Source organism: Equus przewalskii, chromosome 11 (genome assembly GCF_037783145.1).
Source record: "Equus przewalskii isolate Varuska chromosome 11, EquPr2, whole genome shotgun sequence".
Taxonomy (NCBI): domain Eukaryota; kingdom Metazoa; phylum Chordata; class Mammalia; order Perissodactyla; family Equidae; genus Equus; species Equus przewalskii.
In genome coordinates, this window is record NC_091841.1 from 29425322 (window position 1) to 29443093 (window position 17772).

The 17772-nt window shown below is 64.9% G+C and overlaps 1 protein-coding gene across 15 annotated transcripts in view; it reads left to right on the forward strand.

Moving 5' to 3' along the window:
* TPCN2 (two pore segment channel 2) overlaps positions 1 to 16945 on the forward strand; it is a 26644-nt gene extending 9699 nt beyond the window's left edge. The window contains exons 6-25 of one of the 15 annotated variants that reach the window (XR_011523961.1): positions 981 to 1087; positions 1576 to 1648; positions 3475 to 3577; positions 4334 to 4399; positions 4963 to 5027; positions 5343 to 5443; positions 6028 to 6109; positions 6303 to 6389; positions 7626 to 7745; positions 7886 to 7945; positions 8370 to 8498; positions 9283 to 9332; positions 10736 to 10835; positions 12556 to 12627; positions 12829 to 14022; positions 14455 to 14536; positions 14632 to 14771; positions 15140 to 15221; positions 15652 to 15746; positions 16317 to 16945. Coding sequence is in view for 2 of the 15 variants with exons in the window: in XM_070564362.1 (XP_070420463.1) it covers positions 981 to 1087; positions 1576 to 1648; positions 3475 to 3577; positions 4334 to 4399; positions 4963 to 5027; positions 5343 to 5443; positions 6028 to 6109; positions 6303 to 6389; positions 7626 to 7745; positions 7886 to 7945; positions 8370 to 8498; positions 9283 to 9332; positions 10736 to 10835; positions 12556 to 12627; positions 13949 to 14022; positions 14455 to 14536; positions 14632 to 14714; positions 15140 to 15221; positions 15652 to 15746; positions 16317 to 16395 (1710 nt within the window). In the remaining 13 variants the exon portion in view is untranslated. Of the gene's footprint in view, positions 1 to 980; positions 1088 to 1575; positions 1649 to 3474; positions 3578 to 4333; positions 4400 to 4962; positions 5028 to 5342; positions 5444 to 6027; positions 6110 to 6302; positions 6390 to 7625; positions 7746 to 7885; positions 7946 to 8369; positions 8499 to 9282; positions 9333 to 10735; positions 10836 to 11408; positions 11848 to 12555; positions 12628 to 12828; positions 14023 to 14454; positions 14537 to 14631; positions 14772 to 15139; positions 15222 to 15651; positions 15747 to 16316 lie in introns of those variants that run through there. The other 14 variants (XR_011523960.1, XR_011523953.1, XR_011523952.1 and 11 more) reach the window with 14 other exon arrangements.
* Positions 16946 to 17772: the final 827 nt, after the last annotated feature.

The following is a 17772-nucleotide window of genomic DNA, read 5'->3' on the forward strand; positions in this document are numbered from 1 at the left end:
GTGTTTCGGGGACCAGATGTTCAGGTTGAGGACGGGAGTGTGGAGGTGAGAGCTTGGATCGGAGATGGAACGTGGGAGTCCAGAGCATAAGCATGATACCTAAAATCGCATGGGTGGACAGGTACACTGGGGCTGAGGCCAGAGAGGAGAGGAGGGTGCTCAGGGTGTCCAGCGTGTGGGGTTGGGCAGGACGAGAGGGGCTGAGGCCGTGTGTCGGGGGGCTGGCAGCTGTCTGTGCCGAGCGCTGGGGGATGGAAGGCAATCTTGGGCTCAGAGGCCTGGAGGTCCTCACAGGTGGGTCCAGTGCCCCTGGACAGGAGGACCGATTGGCTAGGACAGGAGCAGGGGCACGTGGGCCCAGTGAAGGGGCAAGTGTCCTTCTGGTGAGTAGCGGGTGTTAAAGTGTGCGGCGTGTTGATAGTGGAGAGGGAAAAAGGGCTCCTGGGGGACCGGGGGGTCCTGAGGACAGTGTCGGGAGGGAGGACCTTTTACTTCTGACAGGAGGGCAGAGGGGAAGGGGTGTGTGTGTGTGTGTGTGTCTGGAGGTGAGGCCCAGAGCCAGGTGGGGGTGTGCCAAGACGAAGGCTGAGGAGGGCACGTGGAATAGCCCCTAGTGGGCAGGACAGCGCTGAGTAGAGACACACGGAGGGCACTCTGCGGGGTGCGCGCCAGAGAGGAGGGTGCCCCGAGTGGCTCCGGCCGCCCCCTCCCTGAGGTGCTGTCGGAGTCCGAGCTGTGCCCTGGGGGGACGTGGTGGTGGGTGTCAGGAACCTGGCAGGACCGAGCATCTGGGCCAGGGGAGGCCCAGGTCTGCGGCAGAGAAGTGACCCGGAACCAGGAGCCGGGAGCCAGCAGCCAGCCGAGGGTGTGGCCGGGGGAGGCCCCCTGGCTGTGGTGATCACCATGGTGACCACAGGTGTGGCTGGCCTTGGGTGCGGGGGCGCCAGGGGCCGTCTCCAGCGCGGCCTGGTCTCTTGCAGCCCCTGCGGGTCCGCCGGCTCCTCCGCCCCTTCTTCCTGATGCAGAACTCCTCCATGATGAAGAAGACGCTCAAGTGCATCAGGCGCTCGCTGCCCGAGATGGCCAGGTGGGCCCAGGCGCAGGGCCGCTGGGGCGGGCGGGGGTCTCTGCTCTCTGCTGTGCCAGGGAGGCGCGCCAGGCTCCCATCCTGGCAGCTGTGGGCCGAGACCCGCACGTGGTCTGTGAGACCCACTGGGCGCTTTGCCTGCCTCCGGTCCCCTCCCCAAGTGGCTCACGTGACCGACCACTCACCACCCAGCCCAGATGGATGGAAGTGGCCTTCCTCCTCCGAGAGTCCCTGGGCTTCTTGGGTGCAGCCTCTCTGGGTCCCCAGGACATGCCCCCGGGGTTGCCAGTTGTCCCTGCCAAGAGAGGGCTCCACTAGGACAGGACCCCATGGGCAAGCATGTGGCAGGTTCCAGGGGGAGGAAGGGACCCATCCCAGGGGCCGGCTGCAGAAAGCTCCCTGGGTGGTGGGGTCGGCTGTCCCTGGACCCTGTCCTGCTGGGCGTGTGGGGTGTGTGTCCAGTGCTGAGCGCAGTGTCCGTCCCCCAGTGTCCTGCTGCTGCTGGCGCTCCACCTGTGTCTCTTCACCATGTTTGGGATGCTGCTGTTCACAGGAGAGAAGGTACCGCCTCCACTCTGCCATGTCCCAGCCCTGGGCCCTGCGGTTTGATTGACAGGGTGGGCCCTCGGGGAATCCGCGTGGCAGCTCTGCCCAGTGGTTCTTGGGCCAGCTGAGATGAGGACCAGGTCAGGGCGCCTGCCCACTTTGTAAGCAGGGTCCGTGGTGGCCTGCCTGGACGCCAGATGTCTTTCTTCAAATGGCCACAGTGTTCCACTGTGCCTCCTACCTGGGCACCCGTCTGTCCAGGGCCTCCTGGGCTCTGCCTGCCTGCCCTTCCCCCCACTTCCCTCCTTCCTTCTCTTTCTCCCTCCCTCTGCTTGTCCCCTTCCTCCCTTCCTGCCCCCTGTCCCCTCTCTTCCAGGCCGTTCACTGACCTGGTTTTCTCTGCACCCCTCCTAGATGGAGGTCCCCCCAAGACTGGCACTCAGGGCCATTGGGACCCATCTTGCCCACACAGCACCTGCCCACCTCTGCATCCAGGCGCCTCTTGCCACCTCCTCCTCTCCCTCCCTACCCGGGTACCCGTCCCCCCAGACCCCCGCTTCCCGGCCCCAGGAGCTCGGTGCTCTGTGGAGGTGTCTGTGCCTGTCCCCCCTGCCCTCGGCGCCTGCCTTGGCCTCCCCATCCCCTGCATGTGTGGTCCTCTGTGTCTTTCCTCATGTCCTGGCCGCGGTCACTCTGCTCAGGCTGGGGCTGTCCTGCGTCTCTGTCCTGGGAATTGGCTGGTTCTTGGCCAAGGCTGGTCTTCTCCGAGTTTGTGGCAGCATTTGGGGTTGGGGCTGTGCTGTCCATGAGGGAAGATTGTGGACTGTCCCCTGTGACCCTGGGGAGCCGGGGGCCCCCTTCGTGTGTGTGTCCCTGTGCGTATGTGTTGGGCGGGTGGGGGCAGCCGGACTGTGAGGTGGGTCCAGCTGCAGGACCTCTGGCCCCATGGGACCGTCCAGTGACGCTGCCGTTGCTGCGGTTCCCGGAGCGCAGGACAGGTGGGCGCTGGGGGTGGGCACACCGAGGGTCCTGAGGTGCCGGAAGGGTCGGCTCCCCTGCCGGCTTTGTTTTCTGCCCCGCGAAGGGGGCTGGGCTGGGGAGAGCGGCCTCGGGTAACCGCGGGGCCAGAGGGCTGTGCATTTTGGCCTCTGTCTCCCTGAGGGTCCAGTTCCCGCCACCGATGGAGTTCAGAGGGGGGTGTGACAGTGACCGATTTGTGAGGTTCCTTGTCCTCGGCCCCCTCAGGCCCTGTCCAGTGTGGCCCAGAGAACAGGGCAGGAATGGGCGGCCGGGGGCATCTGCCCCCAGGAGGGCGGTCAGGAGCCGGGCGCGGGTGGCCCTGCATGGAGCTCTGATGAGCCACAGGCCCGGGCGCCGAGTTCCAGTGAGCGGCCGAGCAAGCGGGCTGTCCTGGGTCTCTACACACAGACCGTAGGGCGGGGGGGGGACTCTCCGGGGGGTCGCCACCCCCGTTCCAGCTCCTCTCCGCAGGGCGGCCCTTCTGCTCCTCCGCCCTCAGCGCGCCCAGGACGGTGCGCGGCGGGGTTGGCCTGCAGGCGGGCTGGCTTGTCCCCATGGGTGGTCCATTGGTTTCCAGGCTGTGACCCTCAGCCTGGCCAGCCGAGAGCCTTTCCCTGCCATTCCGAGTGACAGCTGCGTCCGTGCAGCCTCCCTGGACGCCCGCTGGGGCCCGGAGGACCTTGAGTTGGGTCCTGTCCAGCCGTGAGCGCAGAGCCTGCTGGGAAATGATGGGGGGACGCGGGCGGGGCTGCTGACCCCACGGTGGGCAATCCCGGTGTGTCGGGTCCCCGCATGGCCCTCAGAGCGCCCTGTGCTCTCAGAAGGACGACGGGCAGGCCCAGGAGAGGCTGACGTACTTCCGCAACCTGCCGGAGGCCCTGACGTCGCTCCTCGTGCTGCTGACCACAGCCAACAACCCCGACGGTGCGTGCGGCGAGGGCGCTCTGGCCTCCTGCCCCTGGTGGCGGGGAGCGGGGCATCGGTGCCCTGCTGCCCCTGCCCTCCTTTTCCTCTTTCCTCCCTTTTCCTTCCCTGTACTCTCTCGCTCCCCCTCCTTTTCCTGACTCTTCTGAGGGGCTGAGAGTGAGCCGCGTTCCTAGGTGGTGATGATGGCCCTGGGCTCCATGGGTCCCAGGGGCCCCCCTGTGCACGGGCGGCTGTGGCTGCAGCTCGGGGGCCCTGGGGTCCTCGGTGGCCTCTGCACACGCTGTGGGGAGCTAGTAGCCTCTGTCTGTGCGGGCGGCTGTGGCGGGAGGTGGCTCTGATGGGAGGCAGTTGTGGCCGTGGGCCGGGCTGGGCCTGGCCACCCTGACGGGGCCTTTCCTTGGACTTGAGTGATCACCGACCCTCGAGGCCTTGCCAGGAGGGCTGCTCGGGCCTCTGCTCCTGGGGAGCTGTGCAGCAGGACCCTGGGCCCTGTCCCCTGTGTCCTGAGAGCCAGCGAGTCACTGAGGGAGAGCTGGACCTCGGCCTGCGGGGAGGCGGGTGGCAGCCCTGCGTCAGGGGCGGGCGTCCTTGAGAGCTGGCGGCTCCCTGTCCCCGGGTGTGCGGGACAGCGTGGGGGCTGCTCTGAGCATGGACAGGAGGCCGCAGCTCCTTCTCAGGGTGGGCGGTGTGGGGTAGTGCTGCCGGCCGGTGCTGAGCGGCAAGCAGGCTCAGTTCCCCACGTTCTCCTCTCAGTGATGATCCCTGCGTACTCCAAGCACCGGGCCTATGCCATCTTCTTCGTCGTCTTCACCCTGATCGGTGAGCCCCGGCGGTCCGGAGCCCAAGTGCTCAGGGGTGGGGGTGCTCCCTGACCTGTGACCTCAATGTGACCCCCAACCCCGTCACTACACCTCGATGCTACCCCAATGCTGTGACTTCACTTCGCATGACTCGTGATTCTGTGACATCACTTCAATGTGATCCCGTGACATCACTTCAGTGTGATCCCTGACCCTGTGAATTCACCTCATTGTGATCCCTGACCTTGTGATATCGTGTCAGTGTGACCTCTGATTCTGTGACTTCCATGTGGCCCATCTTGTGGTTTTTGGTCTGTGACCACTGATGACCTCTGCCCTCACGCCCCCGGCCAGGCAGCCAGGTGGCACTCCCCTTCGCTGGACGAGGACAGGGGCCTGGGTGTGGAGTGGTGCCCGCCCACCCCCGTCCCGCCGACAGCCCTGGGCGGTTGGCCTGTGCTGCCCCTCTGGTGCCGCCCCCAGCCCTGTCCGTGACAGCTGGTTTTGGGAACCCGCTGCTCCCTCCTCCGGGGACCCTGCCCCTGCCGTGGTGGCCCCACTGACGTGGCCTTTGCTCCCAAGGAAGCTTGTTTCTGATGAACCTGCTGACTGCCATCATCTACAACCAGTTCCGGGGCTACCTGATGGTGAGCCACACCCCGGGGGTCCAACGTGGTCCCCCGCCGCCCTCTGGCTCCTCTTTTGGGCGCTGGGAGCCGCGTCACATCCTGCTCCTGTCCCCCGGGTGGTCTGAGCCCCAGGGCCCCCTCCACTGCCCCCTCCTCGGCAGCCCCAGGGCAGCTGACCCCACACCCACTAGCCCACGGTGGGGGAGCCAGGGCCTGTCATGTGGGACCCTGGGGCTGTGCCCTGCTGCCCGAGGGGCCCTGCCGGGGACAGATGGAGGGACTGCCCTGGTGAGGTCGCTGCAGCAGCGCCGCTCAGAGCCACGCTCCCTGCAGAAGTCTCTCCAGACCTCGCTGCTCCGGAGGCGGCTGGGGACGTGGGCCGCGTACCAGGTCCTCTGCTCCCTGTCGGCAGAGGGTGGCGCCGCTGCCCAGGGGTGAGTGCCCTGTTCCTGGACGCCCTCCTCCCTGGGGACAGGGGACTGCTGCCCTGGGGGCCAGCCCTGCGCCGAGTCCCTGCTGCCTGCTGGCAGGGTCGGAAATGCCGGGTCCGCGCTCGCTCCAGGCTGTCTCTGGCATTGCATCTGGGTTAACTTGCTTGTCCCCAGGACCCCCGAGACTCTGGGCTGGCAAGGGGCCTGCTCACCCCACTGGCGCCTGTCCTACAGCCCCATGCCATCGCTCGGGTGTCGGAACCAGTGGCCCGGGGCACGTTTCCACTCTTGCCTGCCTCTGGGTGGTGTCATGGGCCAGCTCCGGGCCTGGTTGCTCACTGTCTGTGGGCCCCTGGGGGTCCTGCACCGCTTCCGACCACCATGTGCTCTTGTTCAAGGTGGGGGCGATGCGTCTCCTGAGATTCTGGATGACAGGATGGCATGAGATGCCCGTGTCGCCTCCTTCGTGGAGGCCCTGCATTGCCCAGGGCTGCGTCGTGGACTCAGAGCCGCTGAGGCCTGAGGCCGGGGCTCCCCTGGGTGCTGGGCTGGCGGGGCTCACTGGGGCCTGGGTGTTCTCCCCACAGGGTCGGGGTCAAGGCCCAGGACGTCCTGCAGGTGCTTCACAAAGTCCAGCTGGCCGGCAGCCACAAGCAGGCCATCGTGGAGGTAGGGCCCCGCCCACCCCGAGGTCACCTGGGCCAGCAGCCCCTTTTAGAATGGGGGCGTCATTTCAGATCAGCTGGCCTGTCTGGGTGTGTGGGTTGGCTCACCTCTGTTCTAGGCCCTTCTCCCCTTGGCCGAGGCTGACCCCAGCTGACCCCCGCTGACCCCGGCTGACCTGTGCTTCCCTCCTTCACAGAAGCTGCGTTCCTATGGGGGCGACATGATGTCTGCTGACGAGTTTCAGAAACTCTTCCATGAGTTTGACAAAAGGGTGATTAAACAGGTGAGGAGCCAGGCTGTCACCTGCTGGGGCTGGGCCTCCAGGGTTAGCGGGGAGTTCTCACTGCCCTCTGGCCCGGACCGCCTGGGCAGCTTGATGACCAGGGCATGGACCTGTCTTCCAGCGGTCCTGGCCCTGGGCTGGTGAACAGGAACAGAGCTGGTGTGGCTCTTGAAAACTGGGGAGGTTTTATTGACCCTATGAAATTCGTAGACCACAGAGACCGACCCGGGCCAAGCCGGGCCTGGAGGAAGCTTCTGAACGGTTTTTTCTGTGACAAGCTCATCTTTTTCACTAGGGCCACCCCAGTGACCTCACTTTCCCTTAGTCACCTCTTCAGAGCCCCTGTCTCCAAATATGGTCCCACTCAGAGGTGCTGGGGTTAGCACGTCAACATATAAACTTCGGGGGACATAGTTCAGTTCACGACTGTCAGCTTCTCCAAGATTCGTCATTGGCCCCTGTTGGGGGTGGGTTCCCTAGAGCGTGTTCTCCTGAAGTCTTTCGGGTCGCCTGGAGCCAGGCCCTGCTCGGCCTGTGCCACTGAGCGCCTGTGCTGGTCCTGTCATCATTTGGGGTGTCACTTCTCAGCAGCGTTCCTCCGTGTGGCCCCCTCCACACCCCTTGGGGCACGGGAGATGGTCGTAGGGACAGACAGGCGGACGCTTTCTATGTGAACGCACATCAGGCCTTTGCTTGGGACGAGGCTGGGCAGCGGAGCGTCCCCTTCAAGGGGACTTGAGGGGAACGTTAGGTCCATGCCGTCAGTGCCGACTTTGCCGAAACCGTGACACTGATCCTCAGGCGGCAGTCGGGGAGGAGCGCCTTTCTGGATGATGATTCTTGCAGGAGGTTTGCTGGGCCCGGGAGGCAGCTCTTGGCCGCCGTCGTGGGCCTGATTTGCTGTGGGCCGGCCCTTCTCCGGGTGCGGCACCCGGGCCGGGAGAATCTGGAAGGGCGGGTGGGCTCCCTGCTCAGGGTCTGCTCGGTGGTGTCTGCTGGGCTCTCCCTGGACGCTTGCCTGCTGGCCTGCAGGGCGCTGCTGGGTCCAGGTCGTCCGGAACTGGCTCTCACTCCCTCTTTGTGCATAAAACCGTTTCTCTGTTTGACGTGACTTCCTTGGGCTGGATGGACTGGGAGAGGAGATAAGGCGGGGATGGGGGCGCGGACCTTTGTGGGCTCCCAGGGGCGCCAGACGGCTGCTGGCACAAGCGTCTGAGCGTGTGTTTCCCTTTGCAGCACCCGCCGCGGCCCGAGTACCGGTCTCCGTTTCTGCGGAGTGCCCAGTTCCTCTTCAGCCACCGCTACTTTGACTACCTGGGGAACCTTGTCGCCCTTGGGAACCTCGTGTCCATTTGTGTGAGCGCGGGGTGGCGCTTGTGTTGACGAGGGGGGCCCCTCGCCTTCACCCCCGCCCGCCCTCCCGCCTCCCCGACCGGCCCGCCATGTCGCCCCAGCGCTGGGCCGGCTGCTGAGCTGTCTCCCTGCTGGCTTGGCAGGTGTTCCTGGTGAGAGATGCAGATGTGCTGCCCGGCGACCGTGACGACTTCGTCCTGGGGGTGAGTGCTGAGGACACCCTTGTTGGGCCTTTGCTGGGGCGACGGAGTCAGAAAGAGGAGCGAGAAAACAGCCACCCCACCAGGGCTCCGCGCCTGGTGGGAGGCGGGGCCGTCCTCGTGCAGATGAATCTTCCCGTCCTGGGGGTGCACCGGAGGAGGGGGTGCCAGGCCGTGGGAGGGGAGGCTGGACGGGCTGGAGCGGGGAGAGGGAGCCACACACACAGGCCCCAGCAATTAGCGGGGTGGACAGTGGAGGGGGTGTCGCGTAGAGAATGACCCGAGGGGGCAGCACGGATTCAGGAGGCCCTGCCCTGGGCCCCCTTTGGGCTGAGCCGAGTGGCTGCATGGGCCCTATGGCCCATGGATGAGTTTGGGGGGCCAGCAGCATGGGGACCGAACGCTGGGTCCCTGGGTCCCCTTCCAGATTCTCAACTGCATCTTCATCCTGTACTACCTGCTGGAGATGCTGCTCAAGCTGTTTGCCCTGGGCCTGCGCGGCTATCTCGTCTTCCTCAGCAACGTGTTCGACGGGCTCCTCACTATTGTCCTGCTGGTAACGTTGGGGGCTCGGGTACCGGCCTCTCCGGGCGGGTGGTGCGTGCTCCGCATCCAGCTCTGTGCTGTGTTCCGTCTCAGGCTGCCCCCGAGGACCTGAGGTGACGGGAATCTGGGCTCCCGCCTCTGGTGACAAAGGGGCTGCTCTCCCCTTGCTCAACGAGCTGCTTGCCAGGCGGCTGGCAGGGGCTCCATGCTGGGCCTCTGCATCTGAGCGTCGTGGGGGGCAGGCTGCCTCTCCCGACCCCACTAGGGGCCCAGAAGGAGCCCGCAGCCCTCGTCGACTCACCTAGTCCCACTAAGGACAGTGGGACCTCGATGTGGGGGTCTCAGGCACCTGGGTTTGGCTGGGGAAATCTGTCCCCAGAGCCTGTGGGCATGAGGGGTCACCCCAGTGTGTGTGTCACAGCAGCGAGGTTGGCGCAATATTTATTCGCATTTGACCGGTTAGAGCCGTGGGCCCCTCAGGACGGGAGCGAAGACCACCCGAGGAGGGCCCCTGAGTCCGTCCTGGACCAAGTAGCTGCTCCCACACCTGGGACTCCTCCGGCCGCTCCCGTCGCCCCTTCATGCGGGCCCCCGCTTCCTGAGACCAGTGTCTTTCTCAGCTGCAGAAAGTCCTGACATTTGGAAGCGACCCACGGGGACGAGGACTGAGCTCTGACCTCTCCCCGAAGCCCCCTTTTGAGGAGAGCGTGTCAGGCGTGAGCGTTGTGTTTCGCTTACCAGCCGCCCGGGTTAGCGCTGCTGTAGCGATGCCTTCTTCTCTTTTGTAATTGAAGGTTTTGGAGATCTCCACTCTGGCTGTGTACCGATTCCCACACCCGGGCTGGTATGTGACTGCAGACAACCGGGGGAGGCCACAGGAGCCAGTGCCCCGGCCAGCGCCCGGGGAGGGTCCCGCCTGCCAGGCCGCTTGGCCCCGGGCTGAACGGCCACTTGTTAGCAGAGCTGGGTGGCTCCTGCCCCACTGAGGGCTGTGGGTGCAGACCCCTTCTCGTCGCTCTGGGGATCTTTCTTAATGGTTCTCACTCGCCTTCAGGACGAGAGCATTCCCAGAGCTGTGACAGGAAGCTGGCCAGGTGCCCCCTAAGTGCAGCGGGCTCAGCCCCCAGCACGAGGATGGGCCCCGGGGCTCCAGGTGTCCTGGGGGCTGGCAGCAGAGCCGCCTGCTCAGGGCTGGGGTGCCCCGTGAGCCCTGGAATCAGGCTGGGCCCTCTGGCTGGAGCCATCGTATGACCTTGGGTTGTCACCTCCCCCTCTGGGTGGCAGTTTATATCCTGTAGGGTGACAGGGGCCGGGGCCTGCTGAATTCTCACTGCTGTTGGAGCCCCCCCCGCCACCTCTGGCTGAGCAGAGAGACAGACGTCGGGCAGGGGTCCCGGGGCGCCACACTGTGTGGTGTCTGGCAGCCTTCAGGTCACACTGCCCCAGCAGGCGCGGTGCCAGCCTCGGCAGCCCTGGTCTCGGTACTTCTACTGGGCTGTTTTCGTCTTAGCGGAGCGGCCTGGAACTGCTTGAGGTGGGGCTGGGGCCGAAAGATGCTTGCTGTTAGAGTCGGCTCCCCAGGAGCGGGCCTGGAAGGCATTACATCAGGGACGACGGGCAGGGCTGACGCGGTCCTTGGTGGGGGGCCGGGCCCTGGTGTGGGCTTCGCTCTAGGAGCAGTGATGCTGTGGGGCTGGCTCAGCTTGTTTCTAAGGTGCGCTAAAACCCATGTCACGCTTCTGTCTGAGTTGTGGCGGTGATGTTTCTGGGTGAGAAGGGGTTTAGAGTTAAATAGAAATGAGAGCGCTGTAAGGCCATAGGGACACTAAGGGAGTGGGGGTCGGGACAAGGTCAGGGGACAGGGTCACAGGAAGGAGTCAGAGATATGACACGTGGTCAGGGGTTGGGGACAAGGGATGGGGTCGCAGGATAGGAAGTGGGGTCTGGGTCCAGGGGTCTCCAGTTCTGTTGGGGGCATGCCAGCATCCAGGGGGGTCAGAGAGCCCTGCACCGCTGTGCGGGCTATGCCCTGGAGGGTGTCGCTGTGACTGGCGCTGTCCTGGGCGGCACGCGTGACGGCTCAGGGTCCACCCTGTTGCCACGACAAGAGTTTTTCTGGTTGGCGTCGGCTGCGGGGCAAGTTCTTCTCTCTGCGTTTCTTTCTTCCTCTCCGTCTCTGGACCACGTGTCTCCTTGTCTTCTCGTCCTGGCCTTCTCCCAGCCCGGCTCCCGTGTGTCTGTCTGCAGGAAGCCGGAGATGCTGGGCCTGCTGTCGCTGTGGGACATGACCCGGCTGGTGAACATGCTCATCGTGTTCCGATTCCTGCGCATCATCCCGAGCATGAAGGTGCGTGGCGACCGACCCGGCCCCTGCCCGCTCTGTCATCCCGCTCATGCTGTCGCTCGAGGGAGGGAGTGAGCCTGGGCTGGGTGGGACCCAGACTGGGGACTGTCCCTGTGGCCACTTTGGGCTCTTCCTGGTGCGCCCCCGGCTGGTGCTGGGGGGCGGTTTGGAGCGTGAGGGCTGTGCAGCTTGGCCTGCATGGATGAGAAGAGTGCGGGCCCGTGTGGGAGGGGTGACGTGAGGCCCCTCGGCTGGTCTCAGGGGTGGCTTCGTGCTCCTCGGGGCCCCGGCCTCTATGAGGGGCAGGGCTGGAGCCCTGGACCAGCATGTTCCCAGGGGTCCTGAGGTTTCTGAAGAGCCTTTGGGCTCCTAGTGACTACTGGTAACGAGGGACAAAGGTGGGACTGGCGGGGTGCCCACCGCCGGGACCCCCAGTGCAGCAGTGAGGTAGCTCGTGCCACCTGCCAGCCTCGGTTTCCATGGAGAGTCACACTGACCTGGAGGAGTGGGGAGGTGAGGCGGTCGGGGTGTTCAGGCACGGAGGCCGAGTTTGCTGTTCCTATCTGTTTTCCTCAGAACTTTCAGGAGAAAAGAAAGCCAAGGACGTCAGACCCCTTTCTGAGTGTCCAGGTCCTCCCCTGTGCACGCCCGTCCTTCCTACCAAGTCGTGCACCTGTCCCCTTGGGGCCACCTGTCACCCAGCAGTATTTCCTTTCTGAAGATAGCTCAGGCGTCCTGGGTGCAAGGGGGCTGCTGCCCCGAGGCCTCTGTGCACGGCACGCGCATGCACATGTGACTGTATATGCCTACACGTGCACCTACACACATGCGCACAATCACACGTATGTATGTCGCACATGCAATCACATATCCACGTAATCATAACAGGAAATTACACAACACATGAAACCACACCCGTACATACTCATACACACGTACACTTCCAACACATGTATACACATAACCACATATGCACATACAGTACAGGCATGCACAATCACACGACCATCCATGCGTGCACAATGCACATGCACACACGCAAGTGTGACACAAACGCACACACATGCATATGATGTGCATGCAACACGCACATATGCATATGATGTGTACGCACACGTGTGTGCACACATGCATGTACACATATGCACATAATCGTATGCACACACAGCCAGCAGTTCCGCTTGCCCGCCTCCAGCATTGCTGGCTTCTTCTGATGGCAGGTGGGTGGGTGGGCTGGTTGGAGCCTCTCGGGGGCTCAGGCCTGCGTATGTAGGGAGTGGCCCTGGAGTCAGTTCCTGGCTGGGTCTGTGAAGCCCCCTTCCTCAGACTCCCTCACTAGGGGCTGCCCCGGCCACCTCCAGGCCTGTATTTCTTTGGAGCCTTCTGACCAGAGGGGAGCTAGCCCACCCTTGGGTCGACGGGCAGTGTGGTCTGAGCTTTGCCAAAGGGGCTTGGAGCCAAGACTCATCTACGGCTGGGTGGGTGGAGGTGTCTGGTTGTGTGGGGGCGTGTGGGTGGCTGTCTGCAAGTGCGGGTGTGCGTGGGTGGCTGTGGGTGTGTGTGCAGGTGTGCCCGGGTAGCTGTGGGTGTGTGTAGGTGCGCGTGGGTGGCTGTGGGTGTGTGTGCAGGTGTAACGGTTGGTGGTTCCCCAGTCCCTTTCTGCCTTTCCAGGTCCAGGTCAGGGGTGGGCAGGGTCACCTCAGTGCTTTCTTTCTGTCCTCAGCTGATGGCGGTGGTGGCCAGTACCATCCTGGACCTGATCAAAAACATGCGGGCCTTTGGCGGGATCCTGGTGGTGAGTCGGGCTGGCCGCGCTGGCCGTTGGGGAGGTGCTCGAGGGCAGCCGGACTGGTGGGTGGGTGAGCTCCACAGGAGGCTGCGGATGGTGTGGGGCTGGCTGCTCTGCAGGAAGGAGGGTCCCTGTGAGGGTGGCAGCGGGTCATCTAGGCCGGGAAGCACAGGGCCGACCAGAAGCGAGAGGGCCCTGTCCTCCCAGGTCCAGGGTCTCAGCTGGTCTGACCATGCCCCTCTCGGTCGCTTGTGAATCCTTCACGTTTTCTGTCCTGGGCTACATTGAGAAACTGATGAAAGAAAGAAGGAGAGGCACCAGGACCCCCAGAGCCCACGTGGCCCCCAGATTGTGGGGTCCCAGGTTGTGGTCCCTTCCTTGCTCAGAAGGATTTGGGGAGCTCAGGTTGTGACGGCCCCCCCCTTCCCGTCGAGGTGTAGTTGGGCCTGCCATGTGGCCCAGCCCGGGCGGGGGCCCCTGAGCAGGTGGGCCCTGGTGCTGCTTCAGGCATGGGGCCCAGCGGACAGGGGAGAAGGTGACAGGGACAGTGAGCAGCAGAAAGCGCTGCTGTCTCCACGGTGCCGCCCGCATATCCTGGTCCTTTAGTTTGAGCAGCGTGGCGGAGGGGAGGCCTGTGGCCCCGGGCCTGTCACAGGGGTTGGAAGTAGAATCTTGCCTCGGGCGCCACCCGCAGGGACCCCTGTTGCACACTGAGGGAAACCGAGGCCCAGAAGGGGCCTGGACCAGCCTGGGGTGTGCGCCCCTCCCCTCCCCTCCCCCCCCAGCACGGTAGGGACAGGTCGCGGCCCCTGGCAGCCCCTTGTCTGAGTGGCAGGTGGCCACCTGGTGGTGCTCCCTGCACGCCTCCTGGCGGACGAGGGGAGTGTGGCGGGATGTGGGACTTCTCCCGAAGGAGCAGGGCTGGTTCCCGCCTTCCCGTTCCCTGGGCCCAGCTCCCCGTGGTCCTCTTGGCCTGTTCTCAGAGGAGCCCAGAGGAGGGTCCGCCTCACCTGTCTTCCCGCCCCTTCCCGCCCTGCCTGTCCTAGGGGAGGGGTGGACAGCCTCGGCTTCCTTGGCTGCCCTCGGTCCTTCCCGCTGGGCCCCAGTTTGTCCTCGGGGCTCCCTGGCAGCACCTCTTCCCTCCTTCCCTCTGGGGCAGGTTGGTTGCCAGGAGGTGGGGTCCCTGGGAGCAGAGCCCCAGTGTCCTCAGGAGGCCAGCGGTGCCCACGGTTGGGGGCGGCCAGGGCTGGGAGTCACAGGGCTCCGCCCGGCTCTGTGGGGCCCGTGCGCGTGCGGCAGGTGCTGACCAGGCCCGGCCCGGCCCCAGGTGGTGTACTACGTCTTTGCCATCGTCGGCATCAGCCTGTTCCGAGGCGTCGTCGTGGCTCCTGGGAACAGCAGGTGAGATGGGGCCCGAAGGTGCCGAGGGAGCGGCCTCTGGGGTGCCGGCACCGTGCAGGGCAGCTCCCCGGGGGGCCCTGGTTCCTCCGCCTTCCTCCCCCTGCTCTCCCTTCACCCCCGCCTGCCTGCCCACCCACCCTCCAGAGCCTGCGCTGAGATAGGCCCCCGTGTGCTGGCAGGGGCGTGTGCGACAGCGGCCCTGGGGCTGGGGGATCTCCTGCACGCCGGCCGCCGTCCAGGAAGGCGCGTTTCTGGCGTGTGTGCAGCTCCTGCGTCCGCCATGCCTTCACGGCACCCTCGGGGTCGGGGCCTTTCCTTCCTTCCCTCCATTTCTCCGGGGCCCAGATGGCTTCCGCGCTGTGCAGGGCCGAGGCAGCGCTGGGCCTGGTGCGTGTCCCGCGCCCCCTGACCCGGCTTGTTCCGTCCCTGCAGCCTGGCCCTGGACAACGGCTCGGCGCCCTGCGGGAGCTTTGAGCAGCTGGAGTACTGGCCCAACAACTTCGACGACTTTGCCGTGAGTCCCGCGCCTGCTCCCTGGGCCCTCCCCGCCTCCCGCGCCCTCCCCGCCTCTCCGAGGCGCCCTCCTGGACCCTGGTCTGCCGCCCGCAGGCCGCCCTGATCACTCTGTGGGACGTGATGGTGGTGAACAACTGGCAGGTGTTCCTGGACGCCTATCGGCGCTACGCGGGCCCGTGAGTGACCCCGTCCTGCGGGTGCCCGTTCCCTGCCGACTGTGGCTCGTGCAGGCCGTACGTCCTGCGCCCCTGCCCATGACCCTGGGTCTGCCCCTCCTGGGGGTTGCTGGGGCGTGTCAGGGGAGCACTTCCACTACAGGGGGGCCCTCACTCCGGGGTCGGGAGTCTGGGCGCTGAGCGCGGCCCAGCCATGGTCCTGGGTTCAGACCCCAGCCCCGCCTCTGGCCGGGGGTGCTCCTTGGAGCTCGTTGAGCGTTTCTAGGCCTCAATCTGGTCGCCTCTGAAATGGGAGTCACCCCGGCAGGGAGCTGCCAGGTGGGGTTCGGGGAGGGTGGCTGTGCACATGCACGTTGTCGTTCTCGGGACCTGGGCGTGGCGCTCTGCTCACGGCGGGCTGGGCGGGCTCCTGCTCCTCCCTGCAGGTGGTCCAAGGTCTATTTTGTGCTGTGGTGGCTGGTGTCGTCCGTCATCTGGGTCAACCTGTTTCTGGCCCTGATTCTGGAGGTACCGGAGCTCCCTGCCGGGGTGCCCTCAGCGGGACTTTGTGACTTGGTGGTGGGCGTGAGGCCGAGGCAGGGCCCGCCTGGCACCTGGGTGAGAGGGGCTGTGCCAGGTTCAGGCAGCCTTGAGCACAGACTCTGTCCGTCCCTTGGGGCTCGGCGCTGCCTGTCCTGGCTGCTGGGAGCCTCTTGGAGTGGCCCTGACCCTGCCCTCTGGGGGTTCTCAACCCCCTGGGTGGGGCTGGAGAGGGGCCGACAGGCACGTGGCTCCTGCAGGAGCTGGGGGCCCTCGTGGGCCCTGGATCCCGGCATCCAGGAGGACCCTCAGCTCCCTGCGGTGGACGCCAGGCCGACACTGGAGGGGTCAGGGAGGGGACAGGCTGGTTTCATGCGAGGCCCACACCCACCGGCCACCATTCTCTCCTGCTTTCTAGAACTTCCTCCACAAGTGGGACCGCCGCAGTCACCTGCAGTCCCTCGCCGGAGACCCGGAGGCCCCCTATCAGATGACTGTGGAGCTGTTGTTCAGGTGTGTGGACAGGGAGAGGCTTCTGCTCGGCCCCTGGGGTGGGGAGGGAGGGAGGGAGAGGCAGGGAGGCGGCCGGCGGGCAGCCTGTGATGGTGTCACGCCCCACACACTTGTGCCCCTGCCTCCCTCCTGCTGAGTCCGGAGCTGGGGTCCGCCAAGGCCCTCTGCTCTCCGGGAACAGCCTCAGTACCCTTAGTCCCCAGGTGACAGCTGGGGGTGCAGACAGGTGGCCGAGGAGCCCTCGCCCCCTCTTCTGCGTGGGACTGTAGCTCAGAGCAGTGATGGTCGTCCCAAGGCAGCCCAGCTTCCTTCCAGCCGCTCTCTCCACCGGCCAGCACGAGTGGCGGATGTCCTCTCGGGCTTTTAAATACGCCCTGTAGACGTCTGCAGGGGGATCTGAGTCCCCGTGTCCCCAGGCCCGGCCATGTTCACCTCTGGGCGTGTCTGACTGTTCGGGGCGTCCTGCGCATCTGGCGCCCCGAGCCCTTCCCGTCAGCTCTGTGCACGCTCCCCTGGACGCGCCAGGCCTCGCTCTCCGGAGCCCCGTCCATCTAACGTCCGGTTCTGCAGGGACGTCCTGGAGGAGCCGACGGAGGAGGAGCTGCTGGCGGAGCTGAGCCACCACCCGCACCTGCGGCTGCGCCGGTGACGCCGGGCCCCTTCCCGGCTGCGGCTTCAGGACCGACGCCGGGGGTCGTGGGAAGGGGCGGGCTGCAATCCCGGGGCCAGAGCCACTCCGTCCGCCCCGAGGCTGGGACAGGACACAGGTCCGGTTCCCTGCGGGCGGAACCGCCACCAGCTTCTCCGCGGCGTCTCAGAAGGGCTGCCGGTGCCTCAGGTGGCGTCCTCGCCACTTTCTTGTGTCAGCTGCTTTCTGGGACTTTCACTTTTGAAACATGGGATGAGGGTGACTCCATGGGGACCTTGAAGACATCGTGAAGAGCCAGAAGCAGCGGCGTCCCCTCGTGCCCTGCGATTTCTGTGGTGCCTTCGCTGCTGGCGGCCTTCAGGGACCAGGGGCCCGCGTGGGGCCTGCACAGGCCGACCGGCAGCTTTCCTGAGCACGAAGTTTGGGATCTTGGCGGTTTTACCTGAAGAGAATCTTGGCTGTTTTATTATTTTATGTGTTGTATGAATGTGGTCGAGTGTGTTTCTTGATGGGTCAGGATGCCAATAATTTTGATCAATAGTCTTGCAAAGAATGAGGTCATCATCCTTACTTTGACACAGTGCCAGTCCTGCTTCTCTGGAGCAGGGCTGCCAGGTAAAGTTGCTTAGGTTGTGCAGTGCACAAGGGTACCTGGCTGTAAGGGAGTGTCTTGGCCTGGGGCTGTCTGTACCCGAGGTGAGGGGCATCTTTTTCTCATTTACATAAGGGCATACATAAGCCAGTGGTGGCCCTGCTTGGTGTGTCCTCAGGGGGTGTGGTGGAGGGTGCTGGGGTGGGGAGGCGGGGAAGGTGAGCCGTGTGTGGCAGGCTGCATCACCACTTGATCCACCTTGGACAAGTGGTTTTTTTGTTTCAAGAGCCAGCTTGAGTGACAGGTGACAGCTCCTGGGAGTCTCTGTTGAGGATTGGAGTCTTCGTGGAAGAGAGTGCTGGGATCGATTAGCAATGTCTGCTGTGGGCACTGAAGGGGTTATAAGGGCACAGGTGCTGACTCCACCCTAGAAGGCGATCTCCTCAATCTTCTCTGTCTAGAAACGGGGTTAGGAGAACATTTAACTGAAAAAAGCGACTTCTAAAATGTCCCCAAGACCTGGTGGTGGAGGTTGTGTAAACCCGGGCAATGTCTTGTGTGTCCGTGCCCGCTGTGGTTTCGGATCCAGGGGTCGATCTGAAACTTGGGCGTTCACCTGCCATCCCTCCGGTTGGGGGCTACTGGGGGCAGTTGGGAACGTCCCCTCTGCAGGTGGCCTTTCTGGAGGGCTGGCCTTCGTGGGGACGACCTCACGGAGCCGCGGGTCAGAAGTCTGCGCCCAGCTCGCCTCGCGGTCCTCCCCGCGGCCCTCTGTCCACCCCCCA